This window comes from Eutrigla gurnardus (assembly GCF_963514095.1).
Source record: "Eutrigla gurnardus genome assembly, chromosome: 2".
Lineage (NCBI taxonomy): Eukaryota > Metazoa > Chordata > Actinopteri > Perciformes > Triglidae > Eutrigla > Eutrigla gurnardus.
Window position 1 is genome coordinate 20279210 of NC_139916.1, and position 18719 is coordinate 20297928.

Consider the following 18719-nt stretch of genomic DNA (forward strand, 5'->3'; position numbering starts at 1 on the left):
GTTTTTTTACAATATATCATGCTTTCGGAAGATGCTCCTTTTCTTCTTTTATACTTGATACGTTTGCACTCAATAAACTACAAAATGCACCAAATATATTTATGCAACAGTTATTCCAACAAAACATACAGCAACCATTATTTGAATTTTTCTAAGTCTCAATCAGTATACTGTTTCTCAATCACATTAGCCATTTATACACAAGAATTAAAATTTATATATATATAAAAAAAGTTTTTATAAAAGTAAACTAATATATTTATCCTGAGGCAGGCTCCAGCATAACATTTGTTACACATACACTATCACTAGATGTGAAAGAAAGATTACAGTTTAACTAACAATTGTGTAATTGACAGATTAGACCCTTTAGAAAATAATGTGTAACTGCACAGAGTGGTACACCCTAAAGCACACCCTGGACCAATAGAAGGTGCTTTTGGTGGGATTACATTCACATTTTAACACAAAGATCTTCACTGGATCACAGGGCCTATATTGTCTTTTTCCCCTCAACAACAGAATTATTCACATATATTTGACATTAAAGTATCTCTCCAGCTGAAGTAATTCATAATTTATGTTCTGTATCTCAAAATGGCATGTTTGTGGAATTATATTTCTTTGTATCAAAAACATTTATTAAAACATTTTCTGAAAAAAAGAAGTATTTTTGGCATTTACGTTTTTATTTACCTTTGTTTTATTCTGTTAATATTAGTGTTGGTTTGCCAGCCGCTGATCTTTTCTGTCTGGCTTTTATATAACTTTTAAAAGTGAAAGTGAAAATGAAAAGTTGAATTCATAAGAAATAAAACACACCCTGCTTATTTAAGGCATGCAGTGTCTTTTCTCTCACAGCTTTACTTGGTCTGGTAAGACCAGTAGCTTAGTTTAAGATAATATTAGTGGCAATATTAGCTAATGTAAGCAAAGGTATTGCTACATTAATAGGTATGTTTATTTACTGTATGAGTCTTCTTTGATAGTGTTACAGTTCTTTCATTTCAATTAATGGTAATTTAATGTACCATTATCTGAATTGTCACTTGTCAAATTTTATAGTTTTGCCTATAGTTCAAGAGACTTTTCTTTAAATGGAAACGCTTAACAACCTGATTCAGGTCGGTCAAAAATTAAATAATTAAAAATATATGAATTATTCACTATTGCCATCAGTGCACTGTGTGCTGCAAATATGTCGAGTATATGTAGTATAGTATAACATACAAATGTAAGCATTGTGTAGGCCTACTGAGCATTTAAGGAAGGTGAGAATCTATTTTGGGGAGCTTTTCTGACCAGCTGATATATCCATACAAAGACAGTAATAATGACTTGTGGACCAAACAATAGAAACTAATGATGTGCCAGAATTGATCTGGGGCGGCTAATCAGATTATAGGCCTCTTTCTTTGTTTCCCCTGTGTTTTTTGAGGTGAATCTATTAATCAGTTTTGACCATTGATTTTGAGATAATGAATTGAGCTAAAATGATGACAAACAATTACTGAATTTCAGTTTATTTTGATTTGCTTGTTTTCTTTTCTTTATCATTAGGTTTCACCTCTCTATCGGACAAAACAAGCACTTTGACAACTTTTTTCTGGAGGGGAATTCTGGAAATTTGTGTTAAAATATTATTCACATTGTATTTGGTTTTACTAAAACAATATAGGTTTAACAAATAATCTATTAAGAGAAAAAAATGGCACAATATTGGCATTCAGCATTGACTGTGGTTGCAATAACCAGCACCCCCGGCTTTACAGTCAAATTGAAAGGAATGGTTGTGATCTGCTTTTATGCTACTGGGATTTATTGTAATCAATAACATCGATTACCTTGCAGACAACACCGAGTGGATCCGCTGGCAAATCCTGCTCCTCTTGAACAAACTGCGTGCCGACTGTTGTGTCTGTACTCTCAAGCACGCGCGGGGTCGGGGCCGCGCAGCTCGCACCCAAAACTACCACGAGCGAGTCTCGCTCGCGTTCACGTTTATGGATCGAGGACGCATCAGCTAAAGCTAAACGGGCAGCAGGCTACCAGGCCCAGATTATTCACGGAGTCCACCGTCGTTCATTTTGTTCAGGCGGACCTCCGACCGGCAGGGATTAGAAACGTGCATGATCATATGAGTGTGAAGGGAGGAAGAACGGCGCAAGATGGTTCGGGAAACCAGACACCTTTGGGTGGGAAATTTACCCGAACATGTTCGAGAGGAGAAGATCGTGGAGCATTTTAAACGGTAGGTTACGCAAGAGGGATTCTCTGTTGGACAAGCAGCGCGCGAGCTAGGCGCAGCACTAATGTTAGCTAGTTGCGACGGGCAGCCTGCGACTAATGCTAATAAAGCTAACGTTAGAATTGTTTAAGTTTTCCAACTCGGGGCTTCTTGTGTGCCGTCCATGCTATGTTGCAGCACAGTTATATTTATTAAACTGAAATGTCAGGAGCCACTTAACATGTAAATGTTTACAATGTATAGTGTTTAGCTAACTTTTGCTAAATCCAGTAGGCAACTAGCTCAGTTTGTTAGCCACCTAGCTACCACCCAACCAACCAACCATTTTGTGGGAAGTCGAGACGTTTACATGATCAGTACAAGCCAAAAGGCAGCTAACGGTAGCTGGACAGCAGGTCAAATAACACGACATGACTCGTGCTATTTTAGCCACTGAAACGTGTGACTTGTAACGTTATGTCTAAGGTCGATCGCGTTGCTTGAGAAATATTGAAATAAAAATTATTCAAAATCTGTGACCGATCGGTGAGTTCTCAGAGCTGATAATGTTAGCAAGTTGTTGAGCTGCTTCACGTCGATAGCTATCGCAATAACTTACTTAAACTCGGCTAAGATGATCAGTTTTGTTTTCTAATGCGGCCAATAAAAAACAAATAAAAACATGTAAACCAGTTTTTGCTCCCGCTAGTACCCAAGTTATTGAATTTAAAGAGCGCTAACAGCATAGAGCTGTAAGCTTCCGCTTGTTTGTAAAAGTCCATTACAAACCATACAATGGTAAATGTCTTCATCGTTTGTTACGTTATATAAAGGCCACTCGAGTAATAGATCAACAAACTCGTCTGCAACACAACAAACGGCCAATCCAGTCATAGTTAATGGGAGCTATTACGGTGCAGCATTAACAGCCAGTGGTCTGGTGACAGCTGTGTTTTTGATTATGTGCTTTTTAAATGTGTTAAATGCTAATATTTAAGGTGTGTTAGGTCCCAGTGGGATTTTTGGTTATCCTTAGTACTTTGAAGTTTGTTTAGAAACCACTCAACACTCCCAACTATACTTGAAACCCAAAGCGTAATCACAAGCACAATTGCAGACACTTTAAGATGGTTCCTGAAGTTCAGACGGTCTGTTCCTGTCCAGTGTCCTAAAAGGAAACATCAGTGGTAACTTGCTTTGGTTCATAATAGGATGTGAATCATTTCTGTTGGCTTTAAGTACCACTGCTTATTCACTTAATTCACCAGGATCTGACCTTCAGAGAACTGCATTGCATTTAACCTAATATTAGCTGCTGTAAATGTAATTTTCTCTTTATTTTCATTTTCATTTCCTCAGGTATGGGCGTGTGGAAAGTGTTAAAGTTCTGCGGAAACGAGGGTCAGAGGGTGGCGTTGCAGCCTTTGTGGATTTTGTGGATATCAAAAGTGCGCAGAAGGCTCACAATGCTGTCAACAAGATGGGAGACAGGGACCTTCGGACTGACTACAATGAACCTGGATCAGTCCCTAGTGCTGTTCGGGGCCTTGAAGACAGCTCCCCCTCGAGCAGTCGAGACGTTACAGGATTCTCTAGGGGAACAGTTGGTCCAGTGTTTGGGCCACCTGTGTCCCTTCACACCAGAGAGGGACGTTATGAACGGAGAATAGATGGGTAAGTGGACACGGCCTCCCCTTTCAATTCAGGGGAATCTAGGTATTGGATAGGTGTAAAACCTAAACACATAGTGGGGTTATTCATGAGGTATAGATGCCTCAAGGGGCTTGCACAAAGGTAATTAGGGATCGTTCCACTTTTCATCATAATTGGCTCGCCATTCCCGTGGGATCTAAGTAAATTAACTACACATAATCATTTGGTAAGGTAACTATAATTCATGGTTTGACATCTGGTTTGGATATTACATCTATGAGGAATATCCTGGTGAGTTTTGGATTTATTACATTTTGTGGGAAACTACCGTGGGGAGCTTTTGGATACTTTTTAAACATTTTCCTTAATATGGGATCTAACCTCGATTTTTACTTGGAATCGCTTGAAACTGGAAGTAAATCCCTCTTATGAAGGATGTACTTTTCTTTGAAGATTCTATTCAGGTAATATATATCATTGTGTCAAGGATGTCCCTTCTCGGGTTATCAATTTTTTTCCCCTCTTGGCCACAGCCGATGGATGGACTACTTTTACCATTTTTTGCATCTGTGGATACGGCCTGTTCTGGATTTTATGTTTTACACAAGTGCTTGGAAGAAGTTTATATTTGTTACTCATCACAAGAAAGGAAGATGTAGTGCATATCATAGGCTATCTCAGTCTTTTTAGGGTGAGATTAAATATATAATAAAGACCCTTTGTTCTGAATATGGAAGCTATACCAAGAAGACTTTGCAAGAACATGGAGGATCCAATCAACAAGTTTGTGGAGCTATTCTTATTTTGGATTGATGGCCACGAAGACATATGAAGACCGCATAGTTGGGATGTACCCCTGTGGATGTACGCACTCCATGTTGGATGTACTGATGTGGACCGTAGTATGGATAGGTGTAGCTACCATTCATTGGATTACTCAAGTGTGGATGTAGCTGTGTAAAGCCTCAACTCAATGAGGCAAAGAGCACCTTGAGTATGTTACAGAGAGCTGAAGAAAACTTTTTATAGTAACTTGAAATGTTACTCCAAAATTATAAACGCCTTCCAGCATGTACACTCAGCAAGATCCTTGGATTGTGGAATTAAGACAACCCTATGAGCCCATGAGGAGTTTATGTACTCATCAAAGTCTGTGAGTCTACAAGCGTGTGTGATGTTAAACTACTTGATGTTAACAGTGGAATACGTTTTTTTTTTTTCACATAACGTAACTGTTGGAAGATACTGATTCCTCATACTACAAGACGTGATTGATCCAGTTGGATGTATTTTCCATTTGGGCACCAACTTACTGTATAGTTTACCTGGAATTCCCCAAATGACCCTGAAGCTCATCATCTTTTTTTTTTTTTTTTTTTTTGTAAATCCATATTTATTTATTAAGGTCTTGTGTTTCTATAGGTTTTTTTTTTAACAACATTTCCAGAAATCCATAAAGAGATCCATTTCTGTGATTGTTTTGTTTTTCCCTTTTTCCATCCAGTGAAGAGAATTAAGTAGCCTAACTGTGGATTATACCTCAACAATCTACTGGCCTGGTGCTCCACAGTATTTGAAGATAACGTGCAGTGCGATTCAAGAGAACCGTTTTTTCCTTAATTAGATCAATTGATTTTTCCCCATGGTTTTTCATTCGGGCTCTCACATTCTGATCCACCTAGATTTTATTTGGATTAGTTTCGGTAACTTCTTTTCCAAAAGGTTGGTATTGCTCTGCCCTCTGCATATTTTCTTTCTCTAACATTCCTTAGTGCTGTGTCTACTATTAGGTTTTGCACTTCTTTTAGGGAAAATATTAATCTGATGAAAAAGAGAAGAAACAACATTTTTATAAAAATGCATATTTACATATATGTTTTATTTGTCATGTTATTATGCAAGTTATAATCCATAATCATAGAAATACAACAAAGCTTTGATTTCACATTGAATATATTGATCTAAACTGCATGGCATTTAGCGGAGCTCCTCAGAAAGAAATCTCCTATTGACTATTAAAATGTTTAGATTTTTTGATATTTTCTTTAAAACATTTTTTTTTTATACCAGCAAAAGTTCATGAACAGTCGGTCTCTGAAAACAGCTCCCGTGGACACCCAGAGGAGCCAAAAATGCTCAATGTTTTTTTCTTTTATTTTGCAAATTAAAGTAATTGAAACCTACTAAGAACAGCAATTCAACGTAGCTGAATTCTGGGAAGGTTCTATTGGCAAATTGTAGGGTAGTTTTGTGTCATTTGACTGAAAATTGTGCTTCTTGGTAGTCTTATTGCTGTCAGAAAATGAAACATAATTTCAGGTTGAAATCCATAGAAGAGACCACTGTTAAATTTTGACGGTAACATTAAAAATATTGACAGGGAAAGACTAATGAATGATCTCTACATCTAAATACTGTCTCTGCTTTTTATAAAAGTATTCAGTTGCGCATCTTATTTGGCCTGCTCTCAGCTGTGTCCTTGCTTTACCGACCATTTAGATTTGTACTATTTTGCACTTAATTGCCAAATAATTTAACAGGAAATTGTTCAATGTTTGCCTTTTTTTCCATACATAGTAACTCTTTCTTTTCTTTCCCCTCTCCACCCTGTTCTTATTTCACAGTAGCTCAGAAAACCGTGAACGTGCATATGATCACAGCCCATATGGACACCATGAGCGCAGTGGTACTTTCGACAGACAGCGTCACTACAACGCCGACTATTACAGAGAACGTTCCATGTTTGCTGCTGCTGGCCCAGGGAGCAGTGCTATCGCCGGAACCTTTGAGGCATCAGACCCACATTTTGACTCTAGAATTCGAGACCCCTTTACTCTTACTAATTCTACACGACGTGACCTATACAGAGATGACAGAGGACGGCGGGTTGATCGTACCTACCATCACCGTCGGAGCCGATCATCTCATTCCTCACAGTCAAGGCACCCTTCCCCACAACGGACCACGGGACAGACCCCGAAAACTCCTCATTCCCCTAAAAGAGCTCCTCTGTCCCCTGGGAGAGGTCCACGATCTCGATCCCACAGCAGATCTTCGAGCTCCGATTCTGTCAGCAGCACCAGCAGCACAGGCAGTGGCAGGTGTGACATTTGTTTTGTTGTGATATAAAGTTTAGTGTTTCATGGGTTTGTTGACTGGATTTTTACGCTGGACAAAATGTCAACAAGTCTCAGCAAATAATAATTTGACTCGGACGAAGTGTCTAATAATTGTTATTTTTCATTTGTTTTATTATTGTTTTTGTGACTACAGTGATTCAAACAGCAGTTCAAGTGATGGATCCCGGGCACGCTCTGTTCAGTCATCAGCTACACATGCTCCTACTCAGTCTTCTATGGGGCTTGACTCAGATGAGCCACGCAGAAGCTTTGGAATTAAAGTACAGAACCTACCAGTTCGCTCCACAGGTGAATTTTTATATGTCAGCCTCTCACAGAGTCATACCAACAACCAATTTCACTTTTCATAGTAATCAGTAGTATCTGTAAATGTGTATGTCTTCAAGGCCATCTTATCCTTAAAATTTGTAAATTGTCATAATGTAGACAAAATAAATCCAAATTTAGAAACACAAGGTTCATTCATCATTCTCTTAAATAGCTTCTAGACTATCTAAAGTCCTCTGTTATCATTTAGAATTTGTGAATTCTTTTGTTTGAAGGTGGGCATTGGATAGTTATTTTTTTCTCATTTCCCCCCTCCCCAGATACAAGTTTAAAAGATGGACTTTTCCATGAATTCAAGAAACATGGGAAAGTGACCTCAGTGCAGATTCATGGAGCATCAGAAGACCGCTATGGTTTGGTGTTCTTTAGGCAGCAAGAGGATCAAGAGAAAGCCCTCACTGTCTCCAAAGGAAAGCTGTTCTTTGGCATGCTCATTGAAGTCACGGCCTGGAACGGTCCTGGTAAGTGATGACAAATATACAAAACATTGCGATGAATACTTGGTGCCATCAAATTAATAAAAAAAATATTTCATGAAACTGTAAGTTTTTGAGCTGATAATGGAGAATAGGAGCTTGATATTTCGTAGCATGTCGGTATAGTTAATGATAAACCTCTTCCTTCCCTCAGAAACAGAGAGTGAAAATGAGTTCAGACCCTTGGATGGGCGGATAGATGAGTTCCACCCGAAAGCCACAAGGACACTGTTTATAGGCAACCTTGAGAAGACCACCAGTTATCAACAACTCCTTGACATTTTTCAACGCTTTGGAGAAATTGTGGTATGCTACCATTTGTCTGTGTACTGTAAATTGGTACATTTCAAATTTGTAAAGGGTCTCTAACTGTTCCGTCTTTTCTCCTCAAGGACATTGACATCAAGAAAGTAAATGGAGTTCCCCAGTATGCCTTTGTGCAGTATTCTGATATTGCCAGTGTCTGCAAGGCCATTAAGAAGATGGATGGTGAATATCTGGGGACCAACAGACTCAAGGTAGTGTTTTTGCAGTTAACAAGAGTGGTCTGTGATATATGGTCTGTGTAGGTTTTAAACCCTAATGTTTTATGTCTATATAATATGCATGTTGTTCTCTTTCTCCTTGAAGCTTGGATTTGGTAAGAGTATGCCCACAACATGTGTTTGGCTAGATGGTTTGGCAACCAGTGTGACAGAGCAATACCTCACAAGGCATTTCTGTCGCTATGGACATGTAGTGAAGGTAAGATGCAATTTTTTTTCTCTTGTCAAAGATTTGCAGCTTTTCATTTGAATGGTGTGTAGTTTTCATTACTTTAAACATTTGTTTTTGTCCTTTTTTTAGGTTGTCTTTGATAGATTGAAAGCGATGGCCCTCATCTTGTACAACAACACAGATTTTGCTCAGGCAGCTGTAAGGGAGACCAAAGGCTGGAAGATTGGTGGAAATAAAATAAAGGTAAATAGCAACAATTAAGGGGTTTGTTAGTAAAATGTGTGTTTATATGTATGTGTGTTGACAACTTTTTTCTTTTCTTTTTTTTCTTTTTTATAAAAGGTTGATTTTGCAAGTCAAGAGAGTCAGATGGCATTCTACCGATCTATGCAGGCATCTGGTCAAGATATTAGAGACTTCTATGAAATTCCAGCTGAACGACGGTAAATTGCCCATATTCTTTATTGAATGCAAGTGATAATGTCCAAATTTCAATTGTTTTTTTGTTGTTTAAATGTAATACATTCATCAGAATATGGAGAATGGTATTTTGTCCTAATTTAAAAATACGTCTAATGTAAGGTGATAATTCTTAATAACATTTCCAAGGCAAAATATTTAAGCACCTCTTTATCTGACATGATAAACTATTTAGGTTAATCGTCTTCATTACATGTCTCTTCTTACTTTCTCCAATCACCCTACAGAGAGGAACGCAGACCTCCATACCATGAATTTACAGCAGAAAGGGCTTACTATGAGAATATACGTACCCCTGGCATCTACCCAGAGGAAGCTCGAAGAGACTATGCTGCTCGCAGCAGAGACCGTTTTCCTGAACTGGAACACTATCAGGGGGACTTTGACCCACGGTATCATGAAGACCCAAGAGACTACAGGGATTACAGAGACCCCTTTGAACAAGACATCCGAAAATACACATATATTCAAAGAGAGCGAGAAAGAGAACGAGAACGTTTTGAGGCAGACCGGAGCAGGTGGAGCCCTTCCCACCCAAGGCGACCTGTTACTCCTACAGTATCGCCTTCACCATCTGAGCGTGCTCCCAGAGACCCAGAACGGCGGGTTTACAGCCAGTCCTCTGAGCGAAGTGGTAGTGTGAGTTCAATGTCACCACCACACTTTGACAAATCTGAAAAGACCCTGCTAGAACTTGCTTCTAAGAGTGACAAGAGCAGCCAACCAGATCGCGTCGCAGGTGCAGAGAAAACAAAACGTGCAAAGCGAAAGGAGAAGGGTGACAAAGACAAAACTGAGAAGGTTAAATCAAGGAAAGCAAAAGGGCAATCCCCATCCAACCCACTACCTGAAACAGAGCTTGAGACTGGTTTTGATGGAGGGGCTGTAAGAGGAAGGGGATCAGATCAGGATGCTCATGAAAGGCAGAAATGTAAGGGAGATGGAGAGTCTCTTGCTGGAAATCAGTTGTCAACTGCTCATCATGACTCAGTAAAAAGTGAAAGATCTGAAGTGAGTAAAGGTGAGAATTCGGACCTGGATGGAAAAAGTCGACTCAAGAAACATCTAAAGCCTGATATTGGAAATGATGGGAAAGATCCATCAGTGGATTCAGATCGCCTTGCTGCAAGAAAAAGACGCTTTGCTGATTCAGGTGGGAGGACTATTCGTCAGAAAAGAAGCAGGCATGAGGAGGAGGACGCTATTCCATCCTCCGACTTTGGTGCTAGTGCCACATATTTGAAAGAGTTGGAAACTGACAAAAACAAAGATTCACAACGGAGGGATTCAAGACTTAAAACTGATAAAAGTGGTACTCACAAGGAAGGTCAAGAGGACCTTAGAGGACAAAGAGAGAAGTCAGAGGGATCTTTAGACCCACTGGAGTCAAAACGGAATCCAGGGCACACTTCAGCCAGAAGGTTTTCACATGAGGGGATTACAGATCAAAGCAGTTTAAGAGAACAAGAACACCTTGCTTTCAAATGTGATGTTCAGAATGCTGACACTGACAAAAGTGTTAAGAACAAGGAAGACCATGTTGACATTGACCTCTCTCAGAGTTACCGCAAGCAAATGGAGCAAAATAGACGGTTGCACCAGCAGCAAAAGCAGCGCGAGTCTGACAAATCTGACAAACCAGAAAGTCCTCAAGGAAATGAAACGGAGGATATGGAACACCGCAGTCTTGTGCATGAAGTTGGTAAACCACCTGAGGATGTTACAGATAATTTCCCTTCTCACAAACTAAAGAAACAAGACCAATTTGAACCAGACTTAGGAATTAAGAGGGAACGTGTATACAGGAGCTTTAGACAAAAAAGTGAAGATCCTGACTGGAACAACATCTCCTCTCCAGGACATCAGCACTTTCCTCACCATGCAGATGAGGACTGTGTGGACCCTTCTCAGAAGGAGTTGAGTAGAAATGAGGAAAAAATTCACCCAGATCTGGAGCTATTGGTCAAAAGGACACATAACACCCAAGTAAACAAGCCAAACACTTCTATACTTAGTGTGGAAGACGAGCAACAAAAGAGATGGGAAAGCAGAGTCAAACAAGACTTCTTACCTGACCTGAACTTTTCTAGAAATCTAAGTAAAAACACTCACAATCGCAAGCGTTTGGAATATGGTATTTGGCATGACTTGGAGCCTGGGGAAGTACGATCCGACTCTGAGGAGGACCGAGAGACGAAACCCCACTCTCCAATGCCGTCCACATCTATGCCTTTTTCTGAGAGGCCGAGGATTGACAGGTTTTCAGACCCTAAACTAGCACATCTTGAAAGGAACAAATTCTACTCCTTTGCACTTGATCAAACTATCACACCTGATACAAAGGCTTTGCTTGAACGTGCAAAATCGCTCTCATCTTCAAGAGAAGATAACTGGTCGTTTTTGGATTATGATTCTCATTTTGCAGGTTTACGCAGCAGAAAGGATACTGAGAAGGTAGAATCAGCACCACGACCTACACCCTCCTGGTACATGAAGAAGAAAAAGATTAGAAGTGGAGCTGAGAATATAGTTGAAGACAGGAAGGAGGAGCCTAAGCCGGAGGAACAGGAACGCAGGGAACTTTTTGCGTCCCGATTCCTTCACAGCCCTGTCTTTGAGCTGGACTCTAGGCGACTTCAACACTTGGAACGTAAACATGAAGAGCCTGAGCATGCACAAAGCCAACAACCTGGTCAGCAAGGGACAGTAGATGGTGAACTGGACTCGGGGCCAGTTGTCCTTTTCCATAGTCGTTTTTTGGAACTCACACGACTGCAACAACAGAAGAATAAAACCCATCAGGTGCAAGAAGCAAAAGGAGACACAATGCTCACGGATGACAATAAAGTGGAAAAGGCACCTGTTCAGGAACACCACACATTGCAGTCACCTGAGACAACGGAATCTATCATGGAGCCAGAAATTAAACCGATCAGTCCTGCTGAAGAGCAGATTTCTGAACCCAGACTCGCACCTACTTCTGTCACCCAATCTGTGGTCAAGGACTTTCCTCCACCAGAAGAGAAATGTGTTGTGTTAGATCCAGCCCCTGATCCATATACCCCTGTGTCCATTATAAAGGAAGAGGTAAAAGAAGATGAACCTGTTGTACCCATTCACCACCCATTAACTGAGGCATCATCTGATTCTGAAGTTGCCCCAATAGCAGCACCTGAACCCAATTATCCAGTGGATAGATGTAAACCTTCTCCATCGGAAGGGAAATTGGATATTAATACTGAGGATGTGAAACCCCTCTCTATGGAAATATCTTGCCGTCGTGATTCTCATGAGTTTGTTAGCATTTCAGAAGCAGAGCTGGATCCTGAGACAACACAACCTGAAGTGCCTGAAGCTACAAGTCCCAAACCACCTAGTCTTCTGGAAGATGGCAAAGACACTGTTTGGAAAACAGAAGAGCCTGAGGGTGAGAAGAAAGTTCAAGTTAATAAAGTGCAGATGCCCATTGAAAATTACACAAATGAAGAGCCAGTTTCACCTCAGAAAGAGTCTAAAACAAGAGAAATTAAAAATAAAAGGTGCAAACAATCCCCTGCTCAAGTTGCTCCAGTTCCTGTCTTATCTACCTCTGGTTCTGAGAAACAAGCAACACGCAAGAGTGAACGCATTGACAAAGAGAAGCTGAAACGTGGATCATCCCCAAGAGCTGAATCAAAGTCCACAGGCAAATCTCCTATTCATGGATCGGAACCCGATATGTCAGAGCCGGGAATATCAGCAGGCAGAGCAAGACGAAGAAATGTTAAATCTGTGTATGCCACGCCAGTTGAAGATGATGCACCAGTTCGCTCTGCAAAGGAAATTACAGAGTCACCTCGCTCTGCACGAAAGCGAGCTACAGACAAAGATGCAACACAACAACAAAATATTGAACAGGATCCACCTGCGCCAACCCCTACAACTAAACGGGGCCGTCCTCCCAAGAATCGCAGACAGGGGGACGAGAGTTCAACAGTTAAAGTAGAAAAATCTAAAATGGACAACAAAGACACAGATTCAAATGAATCAGAAGGTGGGGAACGAATCCCAAGAGCGTTGAAAGGAAAAACATCCCCTCATGGCATAAAGGGCACATTGAATCCCATGTCCACAGCCCTAGGATCTGGATCAACAAGGAAGGGGGAAAAAACTGACATGGCTGAGGATGATGATCAGGAAATGGATTTCACAGATGAAGATTCCTTGGTTTTGCAAGAATCGTCAAGTTCATGCAAAGAAGAACCATCAATAAAAGATGACCAAAAGAAAGAGGAGAAAGACAAACAAGGAAGCGAATTGGGCAGGGATAAAGATGTTTTCCATGAAAAGACAAGTGAGGGTAAATCAAATGGGAAAGAGACAGATTCCCCAGTCTTGGAAGAGAAACCCACCTCTGAAAAAGACAGGATTATTAGAGGAAAAACAAAGTTGACAAGGACTCCCAAGTCTCCTGTTCTGAAGAACCTCAAAATCAGACTAAATGTGACGGAGGTGAAAGATCTCCTTCACTTGGGGGATGATGAGCTTGGGAATCAAGAAGATTCTTCAAAAAAGTTGAGACCTAGTGACCACAGTGATGTTTCAAAGTGTACTAATGTCAACAAAGGAGGTTCCCACAATGAAGAAAATGAAGATGCCACTTTGGAAAAAAAAGATCTCTTGGAATCACCAAAAAGCTTGATTTCACAGGAGCTGGAATTGGAGCAAGCTGTGGAGAACATTGCTAAACTTACAGATCCAGCTTTTCCAACGGAACCACCAACACCACCCGTCCCGCTTACAGAAGTAAAAAGTGATCCAGAGGAAGAAAAACCTTCTTATCCAGCTAGTGAGACAGAACTCATGGCTGCTATTGACTCCATAACTGCTGAAGATGGAACTGTGTCCTTAACCCAAGCAACTCCATCAAGTGCAGGTGTTGGTTCAGAACCTGAGACACAAGACTTGATTCCGCCTACCAAGGAAGATGACCCTGCAACAAATACACCTGCTATACAGGAGGAGCCTATCTTCCCTGCCACACCCAAAAAGGGCACCAAGGGAAGACCTAAAACACCTAAACGTTCTAAAGGCCAAAAGCAAGTAAGAAAAGATTCAAAGGAAGGACCTTCAACAAGTGAGGAATTTACAACTCCTTTAACAGATAGTCTACCTTCTGTTGAAAAGACTGTTCCTGCAATAACTTCATCCGTAGCAACTGCTGCAGTTATTACTCCTACTGCCTGGAAGCCAGAACCTGAGCCTTTAGCTGTTAAGGTTTCAGATGTAAAGGCAGAATCAGAGTCATCTTCTGAAGAACAGAGTCACCATCTTAAATCTGTTAACCCCCAGTCTAAGAGCCAAATATCCGCAAAGCTTCACCAGGTGCCACTTGATTGCATCTCCCCTTCCCTGTCTCCACTAGCTAACAGGCCAAATATACGACCCATTCAAACAAGTAGAATTCCTGTTTCTCCACCAGATTGGCGCCACCAGTCTAAAGATACAGGAGTCTCCGCTTCACCTCTCATGCCTTTGGCATCCAAGGAAAATCAGACTCAACCTTCAAACTCTGACAACTTGGATATTGATCATGGCACAAGTGACTTGAGACAGATTCTTATGAAACACAAAAATATTTCATTGCCAGGAAGTAGCTCTATTCCTACTAATCTACCCACCCTGCGAGATCAGAACCCTTCTGAAAGTAATTCTCCATCAGCTGTTGTGCCAAGTAAGTCACCACTACCAGGCAGTGGAATGGCATCTCATCCAGGTCCACCCATTGTTCGACCTCCAGCCTCACTACCATCTCCTGAGACAAAGTCGGTGATCTCTGTTATTGCATCCACGGCAACCTCTGTTATAAGTCGTGTTTGCAACCCTCCTGAGCCTGAGGACAAAGTTAACATGAACATTGGAAATCCGTGTGTGGACATGACTCTACCCAAACCAACCTATAGGCCCAGCAAAGATGATAGTGGATCATACCATGGGACATCTGTTGGGGATGGGGGTGGAAGTGCTGCACGCTTTATTGTTGAGAGCCCTACACTTGGTCCCGGATCTTGCCCAGGTCTGAGAGTTAATACATCTGAAGGAGTGGTAGTATTGAGCCACTCAGGCCAGAAAATTGAGGGACCACAGAGGATTAGCGCAAAAATTAGTCAGATACCACAAGCAACAGCAGGTGACATGGAATCTCAACAGTTGGTATCCATGCCCCAGATAAAACAGGAGATGTACGGGCATTCTCATTTAGGACTTCAAAAGGGGCCTTCAATACAGACAGATCATGGGCACCCTGGTAAGACGCAGTCAACACTGTCTTCTATTAAACAAGAAAACACTGGTTTGGAAAAGATGGAATCTACTTACCAGTCTGGACCTCAGGGAGTGGTGAAGCGTCTCTCACAGGGTAACCAGCAAGTAATGGGTTACCATCAAGAGTATTTGCCAATAAAACATCAAAAGAAAATGGACAGTGCTGATCCACATAGTACGGATGGAGCTAAACCATCTTGGACTTCTGCTATAAGTCCTGCAATAAGCCCCCATTTGCCCTCTCCACCTGGCAACCATGTAGGTTTTGTTACAGCGACTGGTGACAGAGCTTCCTCCCATATAGGTGGGGTCAAACAGGAACCCCGATCCCCTCGCAAGTCAGGTCACCCCCACACTTCATTTACTAAAGTGTCCTCACCCGTGGGCTCCTCGTCACCCAAGGGCATACCAGTGATGTTATCCACTGGCCTTCCTGCAATGCAACAGTTTATTACTGGTGTACATCACCCAGAGCAGTCGGTTATCATGCCACCTCACAGTGTGCCGGGAGGTTTGGGACGGATGTCTCCTCACCGTGTTAGCCAATCAATTCCAGTGGGGCATCTTGTCCAAGGAGATGTTCGGGTCAATACTCCACCCCTCTCTGTGATGAGCTATGGAATACATAATGAGCCTCTTGCCTGGTCTGGTCCCCTGCAATCACGGCCCACCTCACCCCAGGCTGTTGGAAGAGACAAGGTTCTCAAGGTAAACCCGGGTTCTTTGAGGGGTCATGAGACAGAACAGGAAGAAGCCAGGCGCTTCCACCAGGCCCCAGGAAGACAATCTGCTACACAGCTAAAACAGGAGACTATGCAGTCAGATCCTCGCGGGCCTTTGCGGAGTAATGTCCAATTGGAAACGTACATGGCACAAAGAGATATGCGTGTGCTCTTGCACCAACAGGGAGAGCGTTTGGCCACAGACCCTCATTCTGGACACATTCAAGAGACCCCCTCTTCTGCACCCTCCAACCTACCTTTATCCCTGTCTCCAAGAGCACATGTTTTGCCTAAAGGGGTGTCTGAGAAGGATATAACAAAGCCATTAGATGCCAAGAGGCCACACTCTCCTCTTCCAAAAGATGGAATAATGGGGATCAGACAATCTGGTCAGGCAATGGCATCTCCACAGAGAGTTCAGCTAATGCCACCAGGACCCAGTGGCTCATTTCCAGAGTACACAGGGATGTACTCAAACCCAAGAGGGATCCATTCTCAAATACCAGAGACGACTCCTGTTGGACTTAACCAGCCACCACTTAACATCACACCAACTATGGTGAGTGGGGTACACTTAACACTCCAGTGTTGTTGTAACACCTAGCTAAAAGTAAGGCAGTCTAACGTTCCTGCAATAAATGTTACCATTATTAAGGTTAAAATGTTTAGTTTTTTAAAAACTGTTTCAGAGAGCTCTTTATTTAACTTAATTTATTTTGGATGCTGTGGTTTATAGTGATAAGCAGGCTGGACAATATACTGGCCAACTGAGTACATACTGTTCATGACATGTTACAATATTGTGTTGAATCCTTAGGGTGTAGACCCCCAGACCAAACCAGATGGCAAGATGACACAACCTGTTAATATGGTGCAGTTGCTCACGGTAAGACAAAACTCATCACAATAATTGTGTTCAGGGTTAGTCTGAACAAGAGCTGGCTTTGTCTGACATACTTGTTTTTGTTTTGTCTCCCATTTAAACAGAAATACCCTATTGTGTGGCAAGGCCTGCTGGCCCTGAAGAATGACACAGCTGCAGTCCAGTTGCATTTTGTCTGCGGCAACAAAGCCTTGGCTCATCGATCACTGCCGTTACAAGAAGGAGGCGCATTGCTACGGATTGTCCAGAGAATGAGGCTAGAGGCTTCACAACTGGAGAGTGTAGCCCGAAGAATGACTGTATGTGTCTTTTGTCTTGTTCCCATTGAGGCAATTTTCTATTTCATTAAATGGAGTCTAACAACATTGACATTTTTCCACCTATAGGGCGACAGTGACTTTTGTCTTCTCCTTGCTCTGCCATGTGGACGAGATCAAGACGATGTCGTAAACCAAACTCAAGCTCTTAAGGCCGCTTTCATCAACTACTTGCAGGCAAAGTTAGCTGCTGGTATCATCAATATCCCCAACCCTGGTTCGAATCAGGTAAGACATGATTCTTTACCTGTAAAGGTTTTTTCCCTAATGTTTAATAATGAATGATGCATACAAGTAACGTCGGTCAAAATAATCTCTTGATCAAATCATGTGTGACCACAAATGTTTGTGTTTTAATTTAGTATTGCTGTGTCAGCGCACAAAAATGCTCATGACTTCATATGTATTTTTCTTTTGTTTTTTCCAGCCTGCCTATGTGCTACAGATTTTCCCACCATGTGAATTTTCAGAGAGCCATTTATCCCAGCTCGCCCCAGACCTCCTCAACAGGATCTTCAGCATCTCACCACACCTCATGATCGTCATCACCTCTGTGTAACCTTCACCGCTGGGAACCGTAACCATCAATGGATGTTCTTGCTGATGAGCCTCAGGAAACCAGAGAAATATGAGAACTTGTTTTTTTCCTGGACACAATGGGAATGTGTAGGATATACCCTATCAAAGCTTTTTATTTTCAGTCAATAACTCATGTTTTTTTCTTTTGTCACTCCCATCTGGTATTTTTGTCCTTCTCAAAAGAACTCAGGGATGGACCAAACCAGAATCAGTCTTATTTGACCATTTTTCTGCTGTATTTCTATTTATTGGAGTTTTATTTTAATGTTCAAAGATGCTCTGAAGAAAAAAAAATCAGGATGTTTAAGGAACAACGAGTGACTATCTGGGTGGCCTTTTTTCTTTCATCTGTCTTTTGATTGTAATATTCATTTCTTCACAAGAGTGGATCATAGAAGCTGTTGCACTGCAATGGCTAAAAAGACTTTTCAACATGTAATTTTAAAAATATGTACAGACTTCCTCACCCAGGCTTTCTTTTAGAGGAGGAAGATTAACTTTAAAATTATGGAGACCCTGTAGAGGACCATGTTTAACCGCTCCTTGATTTCCACCAGCTCTGATCATTTTCTCACAAGACTGACGCCGTCACACTTCTGGCACCTGCCTTTTGCTTTGAACAAGCTACATTATGATTTGGGAGTTTTTGAATACAGGACTTGTAAATATTTTAAATATTTAAACTTTGACAATGGAACTTGGACATCTTGATGGAGACTTGAAATCTGGGACAAACCAGAATGCAGAGTGTGGAAATTTAGATGGCTATTGTTGATCTTTGGGTGTAAATACTTGTAACACAAGAAGGTTGGCAAACTCTTCAGTGGAGTCTGCTAATGGCACTTCATATTTTGTAACTCAAATAAAACAAACTCCAGAAAACTTGAAATTTTAA

The 18719-nt window shown here is 41.3% G+C and overlaps 1 protein-coding gene across 3 annotated transcripts; it reads left to right on the forward strand.

The window, feature by feature from the left end:
* Positions 1 to 1986: 1986 nt before the first annotated feature.
* Positions 1987 to 18706, forward strand: LOC311029038 (msx2-interacting protein). 3 transcript variants are annotated; one of them, XM_084033901.1, is made up of 15 exons: positions 1987 to 2251; positions 3587 to 3901; positions 6505 to 6981; positions 7154 to 7308; positions 7608 to 7808; positions 7978 to 8129; positions 8216 to 8341; positions 8454 to 8567; positions 8670 to 8783; positions 8883 to 8983; positions 9248 to 16604; positions 16863 to 16931; positions 17033 to 17227; positions 17315 to 17473; positions 17673 to 18706. In XM_084033901.1, exons 1-15 carry the CDS (start codon positions 2169 to 2171, stop codon positions 17802 to 17804), a joined length of 9750 nt encoding a protein of 3249 aa, XP_083890027.1. In that variant the 5' UTR covers positions 1987 to 2168; the 3' UTR covers positions 17805 to 18706. The 3 variants fall into 3 exon arrangements, with proteins under 3 accessions (XP_083890027.1, XP_083890028.1, XP_083890029.1); XM_084033902.1 differs by having other exon boundaries at positions 6508 to 6981; XM_084033903.1 differs by lacking the exons at positions 1987 to 2251; positions 3587 to 3901 and adding an exon at positions 5278 to 5606 and having other exon boundaries at positions 6513 to 6981.
* Positions 18707 to 18719: the final 13 nt, after the last annotated feature.

What these genes read in the sequence shown, in the direction of transcription:
- LOC311029038 (XM_084033901.1), top strand. Translation starts at nt 2,169, where the DNA reads ATGGTTCGGGAAACCAGACACCTTTGGGTGGGAAATTTACCCGAACAT. An exon ending in CCTACCAGTTCGCTCCACAG is followed by an intron (nt 7,309 to 7,607) that starts GTGAATTTTTAT and finishes CCCCCTCCCCAG; the next exon opens with ATACAAGTTTAAAAGATGGA. An exon ending in GTGTAGCCCGAAGAATGACT is followed by an intron (nt 17,228 to 17,314) that starts GTATGTGTCTTT and finishes TTCCACCTATAG; the next exon opens with GGCGACAGTGACTTTTGTCT.